Below are 11,655 nucleotides of genomic sequence, written 5' to 3'. Positions count from 1 at the left end.
ATATAGCGTCATTTCCACATTGCACTTCTGAGCACCTTAGGGAATGTGGTGTGGTCTCTAAGTCCCAGAAGCGGCAGCAGGAGGAGAGATGAGAATGGAAGCACTGGGCAGGGGTGGACGGTGATGAGTCATGCTCACTTTACACACCAGTCAGAGCAGGGGAAACCCTTCCTTGTGACTTACGGATGCACCAGATGGTCACCCCAGACCCCCAGCTGCATGGGCTGGACTAGGTCTCCCTGCACCACACTTGAACGCCAAGCAGGAGCACCCTCCATTGACTTTTGATGCTTCCTGCATCATTCAATATTTGCCCATGGAATCTTCCAACATTGAACTCGAGGCTTGAATTTGTTTGTTCTTTCAGTTTAAGACATGCTGCCTGTGTGCTTCCCTTTTGATTTTCTTTCTTGTCTTTTCGGCGAACTTTTGCTTTCTTCATGGATAATATGCTTGATGTCCTCCCACAGCTCATCAGGCTTTCTGTAATTAACGTTCAATGCAGCAAATCTATCTTTGAGATGGTCTCTAAATTCACACAGGATAGACTCAAGGCCGTATTTTGGATTTGGGAGATGTGTTCATTTTCTTCAGCTTCAACCTGAACTTACAAATGAGCAATTGATGGTCTGTTCCACAGTCAGCCCCTGACCTGGTTTTAGCTGTTAACTTCTCCATCACCTCTTCCAAAGTTGTAGTCAATTCGGTTTCTATATATTCCATGCGGCGAAGTTCATGTGCATAATTAATGTTTGTGTTTTTTTTAAAGATATTTATAACGATGAAGTCATTGGTCTTACAAAATTTTATCATACAATCACCAGCTTTGTTTGCATCAAGACCATATTTTCTAACTACTGTTTCTTCCGCTTGGTTTCCTACTTTTGCATTCCAATTGGTAGTAATTATCAATGCATCTTGATTGCATGTTTGATTAATGTCAGATTTAAGACATTGATAGAATTCTGGACCACTAGTTTTTTGTAGTTGGCGCTTAAATTTGAATAATATGTGTATTGACTGGATCTCTTTGTATATGATTAGACATTATTCTATCACAGACTGCAAGATAGATTTTGAAATCTTTTTGATGATGAATGCAAGATGAGTCCTTGTGAACTGATCATTGCTGACATAGTGAACCATGTGACTTTCTGATTCAAAATGGCCAATATCAGCCCACTTCAGCTCACGAATGCCTAGAATGTCAATCTTTATGCATTCCATTTCATTTATGATAACTTCTAATTTTCCTAGATTCACACTGTATACTTCCAAATTTTGATTATTATGCTTGCCACTGTTATTTCTCATTTTGATTCGTGCTCCGTCAGCAAATGAAGGTCCTGAAGGCTTTACTGCCACCGGCTTTACTCCATCCCTATCACTATGGGGAGCTCTGCTTTGAGAAGGCAGCCCGACCTTGGTCACATTTTGAGTGGTTTCTGACCTGAAGGGGCTCATCTTCTGGTCCCATTGCTGACAAGGCTCTGTTTCTATTCAGAAGGTTTTTGTAATCTGACAATGTTTTGATGTTATCCATAAGGTTTTCAGCGATCATTCCTCTAAAGTGGACAACCCATGCCTTCTTCTTAGCCTGATTTTAGTCTGAAAGCTCTGCTGAACCCTGCTCCCTTTGGGTGAGCCTGCTGGTATTTGATATGTCAGTGGTATCACAGTAACACACAAGCCACCCCAGTACATCAAGGTGACAGATACGGGTGGAGGGTGGGGGTCCAGCCCCACAGTAGAATGAGCCCCAGGAGGGACGTGCACCATTAAAGCAGACCACAAAAGGGGCGCAGGGGACTCAGTTCCCCTCTTGGGAGAAGCGAGAAGAGGGAGATGAGGCCAGAGTTTATTCAACAACGGGTTTTTGTAGCTCTTAAGGCCTGCAAGCCTCTTGTTAATCTTATACTTCCAACAAGTGGGCACTGTACATTCAGAGGGAATACTTCAAGGGGAGTACGAGGCGTACAAGAGACGAGAGGAGCAAACGTTATTTAAGATAAGCATCCTTTATCTGTGCACGAGAGGAGCCAAGCGTCTATAGAAAACAACTTCATCTAACCACTTACGGGGAGCAGGTATGCTGTGGAGAAACGTCTTTCCTGGAATAGTGCGTATTGCGGTGCTTCCCGTCGCTCAGTGAGGAGGCCTGCCTCACGCTAGGGATGGCACGCCAAGCCCGTGGTCCCCAGTGCCGGGAGTGGGCCACATCCGCTTTCTTCCAGGCTGTCAGTTTCCCACAGTGAAATTCGGGCATGTTTTATGACAAACCTTTGTCTTCTCAAGCTGCCCTTTGAAATCTTCTGCTCAGCGCTTTGGCTCCATCTTTGCTTCCATTGGCCTTAGCTCCTCTAGGTGCAGAAACAAGCTCCAGAGTCTCCTTGCGGATCTGCTACAATCCTTTCTTGCTTGCTTGTCTTGTGAATGGCCTCTTGCTGTTTCCAAGTGTGTGTTCTTGATGCTCTCCCTCAGCTCCCCAGTGCTGACTCGGCTTCCAGGAAGGACATTTTGAGGGGCTTCCCCCCTGAGGGATCTCATCTGCGGGCACGCCATCAGACAATGTTCTACTCCCGTTCCTACGTGGTTCAAGATATCCGATGATGCCCCCATGCTAGCTATGTAAGGTTGCCGGTAGAGAATCCCTCAGCCTGTTCCTCTTCTTGGTCTGTAGTCTAGTCTTCGTCTAGAAGCGTCACTGAAACCTGCTCCCTTTGGGCGATCCTGCTGTTACTTGAAATGCCAGCAACATCGCTTCCAGCGTCACAGCAAGGTGCAGACCACCACAGCGTGACAAACGGACATATAAGGGTGAGGGGGTCACTGGCAGACCCCAGCGACGAGGAGAGAGTCCCTGTGGGAAAGGTGGCATGGTGGAGACCTTGATCTGGAACACTTAGCCTCCAGGGCTGTGGGAGAAGACATTTCTCCTTTTTACAGCCATCACCCCTCCCCCCATGGTGGTTTTTGTCATGGGGCCACCCAGGCCCTCCCCACTTGCAGAAAGCAGAGATGAATGGCCTGCGGGTTCCTATGGAGACATCTGTGATGCCACACATACTTCCAAGCATCCAATAGGATGTGGGCTGGCAGAGCTCGGCGGCTGGCCTTGTCCCTGCCCGTGCCAGTGGGCAGGTCCAGCAGGAGACCACGCTGACGTTGACACCCGGCGCCGAACCGAGGGTGGCTTTGAGCAGTGGTCGGCGTCTCCTCGTCCACGCAGTAGCTTCAGCCTCCCTTTCTCTCCTTCCTGATGTTACCCACAAAGGAAGTCAGCCCCGCCAAGCGGGACAACGCACCCAACACGATGGCGAAGGGGCTGGCCTCGCTCCACTGTGTTGCCCGCCGGGTTTCCAAGACCCCGGAGGGGAGGTGCTCCTTCCACAAGTCAAAGCTGGTACTAAGCCGCGGCAAGCAGAAGGGGGGAAAGGCCGGAGTGTCTGGCCGGCCCGACTAGCCCAGCGCCCAGGAGATGGCCCCTTGCTGAGTGCCCGCCCATGGCGTTGGCAGTGTTGTTGCTGTTGTGTGCAGGCAAGGGGGTTCTGGCCCACGGCAAGCCCATGAGATAGAGGGGAGCTGCCTCCTAGGCCGTCCTGGGCCTGTCATCTCCAGGGGGACAGCTAGCCAGGCCTTTCTTCCTCAGAGCTGCCGGGTGGGTTCCAACCACCAGCCAACCTCGCAGCTTGCGGTCAAGTGCTTAACGGTTGCACCACGAGGGCTCCTTTGTCAAGCCCTTTTTAAAGATCCCACTGACGCTTAGCAAAGCCCCACCGCAGAGGAGGACCGAGGCCCAGGAGAGTTGCCAAGGCCACACACCTTCATGGAAGCAAGCTGACAGCCGCCTCTTTGGTCTTGAACCACCTCTGCGCAGCAGCCTCGAGACTTAACCATTGTGTGCCAGGGCTGCTCTGGCCAGCCCAGAGAGCCCCAAACCAAACCTCCTGCCAGCGAGGCGATTCCAACTCAGAGCCACCCCAGGGAGGGTTTAGGAGTCTGACTGCAGACAGCCTCCTCTTTCCCCCAGGGAGGGGCTGGTGGAGTAGACCCGCCCCCCTTCCTCAGGTCCTAGCACCGCCCACGAGCTGTGGGCGTCAGGAGGGAAATGGGAGTGTTCCCCAGGTCGCCTCAAGAAGGGAGAGGCCTTGATATGGCAGACCCTCCTGTTCTCACCCATGCGCCTATTGTCTGGGGGGCGGGAGCCCCAGGTCTCCAGCTTTACGGAGTTCTCCCAGGGAATTCGCTGGTTTGGGGCCATGCGGCCCTTGGTGGGCCGGGCCAGCTTTCCCTGGCTGGTGCAGCCTGCACCCTGAGGGTCTGGATCCCAAGGCTGGGGAAGGAGACTGCGTCCCCCGTCCCCCGAGGTTTCCTTACGAGGTGCCTGGAGAAAGGAGGAGGCGTGACGGGTGTGGGGGCACAGCACCCACCGGGCTATCTGAATGTGTTGTCCTAGACTTAACTCACCCCCTGCCATCGAGCTGATACTGGCTCACAGTGACCCTACAGGACAGGGTGGAACTGCCGCTGTGAGTTTCCCAAATTGTATCTCCTTACGTGCATAGACAGCCTCATCTTTCTCCCGAGGAGCAGCTGGTGGTTTCGAACTGCTGACCTGGTGCTTAGCAGCCTGACTGTAAGCTCCTGGTCTTAGACTCCGTAGAGGACGGTTTCTAAGATGGTCTACATTCCTTTCACTGAGCAGCCCCGCGTACTCATCACGGAGAGCAGGAGAGGACACAGACCCATACATGGGGTCTGGCAAGCCCCTGGTGGAAGAGGGGCTCCCGGGCCATTGCTCGGAGTGACCATCCTCTCTACCCACTGCCAGAAAGAAGTCCTGGATGGCGACACCCCTCCCAGCTACAATGGCTTTACGTCCCAAGTGGATAATTTGCGAAGGGCGTTCCTCAAGCGCCCAGGCTGCCCTCGCTTCAGTACCAGGGCCACGTCCATGTCTCAGTATGGTAAGAGCCACCATCGAGGGTCGCTGCTTCCCCCCGCCCCCGCCCCCCCATCATGTCAACCTGGGAGCAGCGGCTGGAACCCTGTGTGGGAGGAGCTTCTGAAGACACCCCCCCTCCCCGCTCTGTGGAAGGAGCAGCTGAGGCTTAGAGGAGGGGCAGAAGAGGAGGGGAGAGGGGAGGAGAGAGGAAGAAGGAGGAGGTAGATGTGGGGCAGGAGGGAAGAAGGACAGAAGGAAGAGGAGGGAAGTAAAGGAGAAGGATAGCTAGGTCTTGCTGCATATTATTATTTTCCCATCATTCTTGCCTTTCCCAAGAAAGATTCAGAAGAGTTGGGATAGGCCAGAAGGGAAGAAGCCTGAGGTTCCGGAAAGGTTAGGAAAGTTGGCTGTAAGGCCAAGCCCCAGTGGCTGCTGGGTTGGTTCCGACGGCTGGGGTTGTCCTGCAGGTCAGAACAGAGCTGTGCTCTGTGGGAGCCTCCTTAGCTGCTTTTCCAGCCTCTGTGTGGGCTCGAACCTCCAGCCCTTCAGTGAATAGTCCTGTGCGTCACTGCTTGCTCCACCCAAGGACCCGGCACTGGCTCGTGTAGCTTGCCCCTGTTGTCAGGCAGGGCAGGAGGCTCAGAGGAGGGCTCACATGAGCCAGGCCACACCAGAGCCCATCCACCAGCCCCCGCCCTACCCTGGGAGTGCTGGCTCCAGATCTGACTGGTTCCCTTTTCCCATGCACCTTATCCTACTTGCTGCTGTTCTTGATGGATGTAGCCGAGCCCATGTGGTTCTCAGGAACCCTGTGTGATACAGTAGAACCGGCCCCGGGCCTTTCTCAGATGCCAATGGATGTCGACCAATGGGTTTGGCCCGCCAACCTTTTGAGCTGCCAGTTGCAAAGCTCTGTTGTGGACAGTCTCCAGGCATGGTCTTGGATGTGGGGCTCTGTCTCTACAATGCACGGGCACTGTGGACCAGAAATTGGGTTCCCCTATGGGTGAGCCCAGTCTTGAGGCAGAAAGGTGTTGGCAAGACTTCTGGGATGAGCTGCTATGACAGACCAGAAAGTGGGGTCTAGTCTTCCTGAAAATGGAACAAGTGCTATTCTGCACCTATCGGGCCACTGGGAGGGGAGTCATCTCAACATCAACTAACAGTAATCGCCTGCGATAAGCCCCCTCCTGGCACCAAGGTCAGCTGACACTACATAGTCCACAAACATAGTGCTCTCTCCATCTTACAAACTCATGAGCAGCCATCTAAGGTGACCCTGCTGGTGGAGCAAAGGAGAGAGAGAGAGAGAGAGAGAGAGAGAGAGAGAGAGATTGAGAGAGAGACTGATGGGCCACAGGAACACCCAGAAGAACTAGATGGTGCCCGGCTGCCGTGACCCACTACTCCGAAAGGACACCCCCCCTCCCCCCACATACAACCTGTAGTCACCCTTCAGGCCTGGGACTGAACTCATCCCCAGGACCCGATTTTCAGGCCAAAACAACAGAGGGTCTCTGAGGGGGACAGTGACAGCTGTGAGGCATGCCCTCGTCAGAATAATCAACCGTTCTGAGCTCTAAGGGGAGACGGTTCCCCCAGGACGAAGTTCCAAAGCGTTAGGGGAGCGGGAGGGGGCAAAGTGAGACACGCAGGGGAAAGTGGGGGAGGTGGCGTAACACGCTGGAGACGGCCCTCGGGGACCTGGAACAAGCCACCTACAATGTGTCGGATGGAAGGCTGGTTTGTTTTGTAAAGCCAATTCACCACGGGTTTAAGAGGAAGGACAAAGGAGACAAAGGTGAGCTTATCAAACATGAATAGAATAAAGGACTCCCTCCTGAGGCCCTGTGGGGAGGAAAGGGGTTCCGGGTGACCAGCTGGCATTTTGAACTCTCTGCAGGGCTGAGCGTGGTGGCGGCTCTGCCCAGGGAGCTGGACGTCAGCACAGAGATGACGGAGGACTTCTCAAGCCATCAGGGCTCAGACACACACGTGGAAGGTGAGAGGGGGCCCTGCCCAGCGCTGGGGTGGGCCGGGTCCCTCCTGGAGTCTCCCCTCTTCTGGTCCCCAAGGTTGATGTCTCTGGCCAAGCTGGAGTGAATGCTTTCATCCTGACCGGGCCTGTGTCCCATCTGTAGGGACTCCGGGCTGCCTCCCTCCTTGAACAGATAGACCCATCCAACCTTGCCCTCCAATAAATGCAGTAGATACATTCCTTCTACCACATGACAACATCCACATTGAAGTGGATCCTTCGTAGTCTCAATGCCAAGGAACTGAGAGCCCTGGGGACCATGTGCCCTTGGGCTCGGGGGCCTATGTAGGCTCTGTGCCTCTGCTGCAGCCCCAGATGGGGACACCAGGCAGCCTCGGGGTGGCCCTCCTCTCCTGGCTGGGTTCCCAGGTTCGGCTCCCTCCATCAGAGAGTTTAGAAGATGCAGTGAGGCACCCGAGGGTCACCTGTGGTCACCACTGCTGCGCTCCTGAGACTGTGTCTGCGGGGAGGGTGGACTCAGCAAATAAGGCTGAAAGTGTGTGGATTTTGTGATTGTCTTAGTGTTTCCTGGAGACACAGAACTATGAGATAGATAGATAGATAGATAGATAGATAGATAGATAGATAGATAGATAGATAGATAGGTGGATGGAAAGAGAGATATAGGGACAGAGAAGATGGAGGGAGATTTGCTCCAGGGAATTGGCTCACACGATTATGAGGGCTGGCAAGCTCCCCGTCCACAGAGCTGCGATCCCTACTTGTAGTCTGGCAGCCGAACACATCCCAGGGGAGCTCCCTACTTACTCTCAAAGCCTCAGACTGGTTGGTTGCAGTAGACTCTATTATGGGAAGCGATTACAGTACAGAAACAATATGAGAGCCATTATAGAAAGTGATTCCATCGCATTACGTGACACGATTCCATAGCAGCATATTAGGACGCCTTGGAAAGCAATCTGTTTTGCTTGAGGCTGCGTCCCGATGCTGCTGCACTGGTTACATGCTGGGCTGCTAACCACCAGGTCAGCAGTTCAAAACCACCAGCTGCTCCTCAGGAGAAAGACGAGGCTTTCTACTCTTGCAAAGAGTTACGGTGTCAGAAACCCACAGGGGCAGTGCTACCCTGTCCTTAAGGGTCCCGATGAGTCTGCATCAACTCCTTGGCAGCGGGTTGGGTCCTTGGGAACACCCCCTGGAACAGCAGCCAGACGAGTGTTTCGTCAAACACCTGGGCACCACAGCTAGCCAGGTGGACAGGTGGAACGGACCACCACAGAGACAGAGGAGACCATAGGAACCCCATATTAGTGAGCGTGGCCACAGCAGAGGCCACGGGACCGCAGCCCAGGAAGGTCTCCCCTCCTGGTGGGGCACCAGGCACTGCCTCCACTCTGCTCTCCCCCCCACCTCCCACCCAGAGAGCCTCCTGTCCTTCAGCAAAAGTGCCTGTGAGTTCAATTACCTGCGGAAGAGGAGCAAGTCCCAGACAACGAGCGCAGTGGTCAGCAGCCCAGCCACCGTGCAGAGCCCGCCAAGGAAGAAGATGCCCTGGTACATCTCAGTGATCCACGAGAAGGTAGGCCAGAGGGCGAGGGGGAACCATGGCATGAACCCAGCCCCCCTCACCGCCCCCCACTCGCTCCACATCCTCCCCGCACTAATGCCCGGGTCCAGCACACAGTGGGAGCCAGGTACCTAGTGTCTGGTTAGCGGCATCCAGCAGCGCCAGCCACCCCCCACCCCCACCCCGGGGTGGCCTGTTACATGCTCCAGACCCACAATGTCACCTCTCGTGAATCAGACATGTCACTAATGTTCTGCGCCCCCCCGCCCCGGCAGCCTCACCGGGCTGGGGTGTGACACCCTCCAGGACAGCTTGCCAATATGTCCCCCGAACCTGACCCAGGCATCTTCCATGTAAACTAGTGACCCCACTTGGTAGGACAGACTCTGAAACATGCAAACCAGCAGGCGTGACGTGCCAAGGTTGGTGTCCATTTGTGTGTCACGGCTTTATGTTGCTTGTCACCCGTGGGACAGAGAGACTGGCCTACTACTCCTCCACCTAGCCATTCCTTGTTCGACCACACGCGCTCACACACCCACAAAGTAGGGAAGTGGCTCTCCTTTTTGCCTGGACAAGTGTGCGCACCCTGTTGGTGTGATTTCCCGCCAGGTCTGAAGCATCCGCCGTGGGGGCCAGCTGGGCTGGAGATTTCTTAGAGAAAGAGTTTCTTAGTTCCCTTTCTTTACAAAAACACATCAGTGGGTGGTTTCCGTGGGGGAGACACCTTGTTTTCCTAGGAATGTGCCCATTCCTAGAGGCTTTCAAACGGATCCGCTCCTGGTGGCACACCAGTGAAGCACTTGGCTGCTACCTGAAAGGTTGGTGGTTCAAACCCACCCAACGTCCCACGGGAGAAAGGCCTGGCCTTTTACGTGACAATGACAAGGGGCCAACCCTGCGGAAGCCCGTCCTGTGAGCCCAGGTCGGCGTGACAGCACCCAGCAGCCACCACCCTTATCTCTGGGCACAATGTCCATTCCTTATCTCTGAGCCAGAGGGGAGGGCCCCTTCCATTCCTGCTGCCGGTAACCTGAGGCTTCTCTCTTTCGTCCTTGATCAGTCCGGCTGGAGGTCGGTCAGTTTCAAGTCTTATCAGAGAATCAATGGGCTTATGGTTTTGTCCAATCCTGCTAGTACATGCTGGTTTTCCGTCTCCGTTTTTAGAAAGCTGGTTATCTTTTCCAATTAAGAATAAAGAGTGTTTAAAAGGTTGTTGTGTTGCTAGGTGCTATTCACCCATTCACACTTGGATCGAGACAAGAGTCTGTCCTTGCTCTAAGCTCTCTCCCTGACGCTTACCCCGTTGACTCACTCCCTGTCTGGCAGCTATCGTAACTCCTTCCTTCCATGTGTTCTTGACTCTGACCTCTGAATCTGTATGTGAGAATTCCCAAAGGCCCGATAGGGTGGATTGCATCCTCTCCCCTTCCGGCACAGCTGGTGCTGGGTATTAACAGTGTGAGTTTGCCCAGTGGCCACGAGGGTCCACTAGTCTTGTACCGATATCAGCCCACCGAACATAAAGGGGAATGGACGGAGAGAGACGCACTTGCTAGACTGGTCTTCCTCCCAGCAAGCCGGACTGGCGCAGCAGCTGAAACGGATGCTCTATCCCGAGGTAGAAAAGCACAACAGAGCCGAACTCTGTCCAGTCTGCGCCACCCCCACAGATGTCCTTAGGCTTGAGCCCAGTGTGGCCGCCACTGGGTCAGCCCATCGTGCCGAGAGGGCCTTCCGCTTTTTAGCTGCCCCTGGTAATTAGAGAAAAAATTAAGATTATGGAAATGAGTAACACATCATGGTGGGTATAGGGGTAGGGGTCACAGTGGAAGATACAATTGGGCAGATGGGGTGGGCCTGTGAGACATTATTTTCTTGTATTCCTGACACACAACATCAACATTTCTGATAGATTCCCATTCAAAACATGACTGCATTCTTTGACCAAACAATTCCACTGCTGGGACAGGGCCTGCAGACCTCAGGGAATAAAAACCTGTAGGTAGAGGGTGCCTGCTCACTGCAGGATTGTTCTTAACCTAGCTCATGCTCTGGAATGGGCCCACGGAAGGGCTGCAGGTATGGCTGGCTCAAAGAGCTCCAACAGCCTCAGTGTACGTCTCAGTTATCTAAGGCTGGGTATAAAACTCACAATTACATCAGATCATAGAGTGGGGATAATTACATAATATAGAGAATCATGACAGAGCCAAGTTGACACACACTTTGGGGGCGCACAATTCCATCCAGAGCAGTAGAGTTCTCTCCCCTCATCTCGGCTTCCTTCTGAGCTGGCTTCTTTCCTAGGGAACCCCTTCTCCTTTGGGTGTATGAGAGGCACGAGCTGCCACTAGTTTGTTTCTTGGAACTCAGTATCTCCGAGGCGAATGAGATCAGCTGCTCGCTCTTCCCCAGTAATCGTTGGACTCAAACGGGCCAGCATTGAGTCAATTCTGATTCATAGGGACCCGACAGGACAGGGTAGAACTGCCTCCGAGTTTCTAAGACTTAAAATCCTTACATAAATAAGCAGTCTCATCTTTTATCCTTGGAGTGGCTTGGTGGGTTCAAACTTCTGACCTTGTGGTTAGCAGGTGTGATGGGTAGGTTTATTGTGCCAACCTGGCCAATAGGAACATGTGGTATTAATAAGGTCCCAGTTTCATTGGAGGGCAAAGAAATAAATGGTTCAGCAAGTCACGCCCCCTTCTCTCTCTTGCTCTCTGATGATTGGACCAGCATGCGGCTGCTTTAGCTAGGGCTCTGCCTCAACTTGTGAGCTACACTACCTGTGGGGCTGCCAACCCGTGGATTGTGTCACTAGAGCTTGAGATTCATGCTGCTGGTGTATACATCCCTCGAGGATCCTGCATTGCTTGAGTTTGATATCCCATCTGGACCTGCTTCACTAAGCTCCTGAGCTGCTGTTGGTGACCCGCCTTGCTATTTGCTGCCTGTGGGCAGACTGCTTGCATTGCCTGAGGGAAGACTCAACTGTCTGCTTCTTTGACCTTGGACCCAGCAGCCCTAGTGAGTTGAAGGACTTCCACTATATATATATATATATTTATTTATTTTTTAACATTTTATTAGGGGCTCATACAACTGTTATCCCAATCCATACACACATCAATTGTGTAA

The 11,655-nt window shown here is 53.2% G+C and overlaps 1 protein-coding gene across 1 annotated transcript in view; it reads left to right on the top strand.

The window, feature by feature from the left end:
- Window positions 1–3,259: 3,259 nt before the first annotated feature.
- Window positions 3,260–11,655, top strand: part of CCDC27 (coiled-coil domain containing 27) — a 25,943-nt gene continuing 17,547 nt past the window's right edge. Inside the window, exons 1-4 of the mRNA XM_004705471.1 lie at window positions 3,260–3,403; window positions 4,832–4,967; window positions 6,849–6,947; window positions 8,366–8,523. Coding sequence (XP_004705528.1) covers window positions 3,260–3,403; window positions 4,832–4,967; window positions 6,849–6,947; window positions 8,366–8,523 — 537 coding nt within the window. The remainder of the gene's footprint in view (window positions 3,404–4,831; window positions 4,968–6,848; window positions 6,948–8,365; window positions 8,524–11,655) is intronic.

Source organism: Echinops telfairi, unplaced genomic scaffold (genome assembly GCF_000313985.2).
Source record: "Echinops telfairi isolate 266 unplaced genomic scaffold, ASM31398v2 ScPeMD7_7457;HRSCAF=8495, whole genome shotgun sequence".
NCBI classification, from domain to species: Eukaryota; Metazoa; Chordata; class Mammalia; order Afrosoricida; family Tenrecidae; genus Echinops; species Echinops telfairi.
The sequence above is the reverse complement of the archived record's forward strand: the minus strand, read 5'-3'. Positions and strand labels throughout refer to the sequence as shown.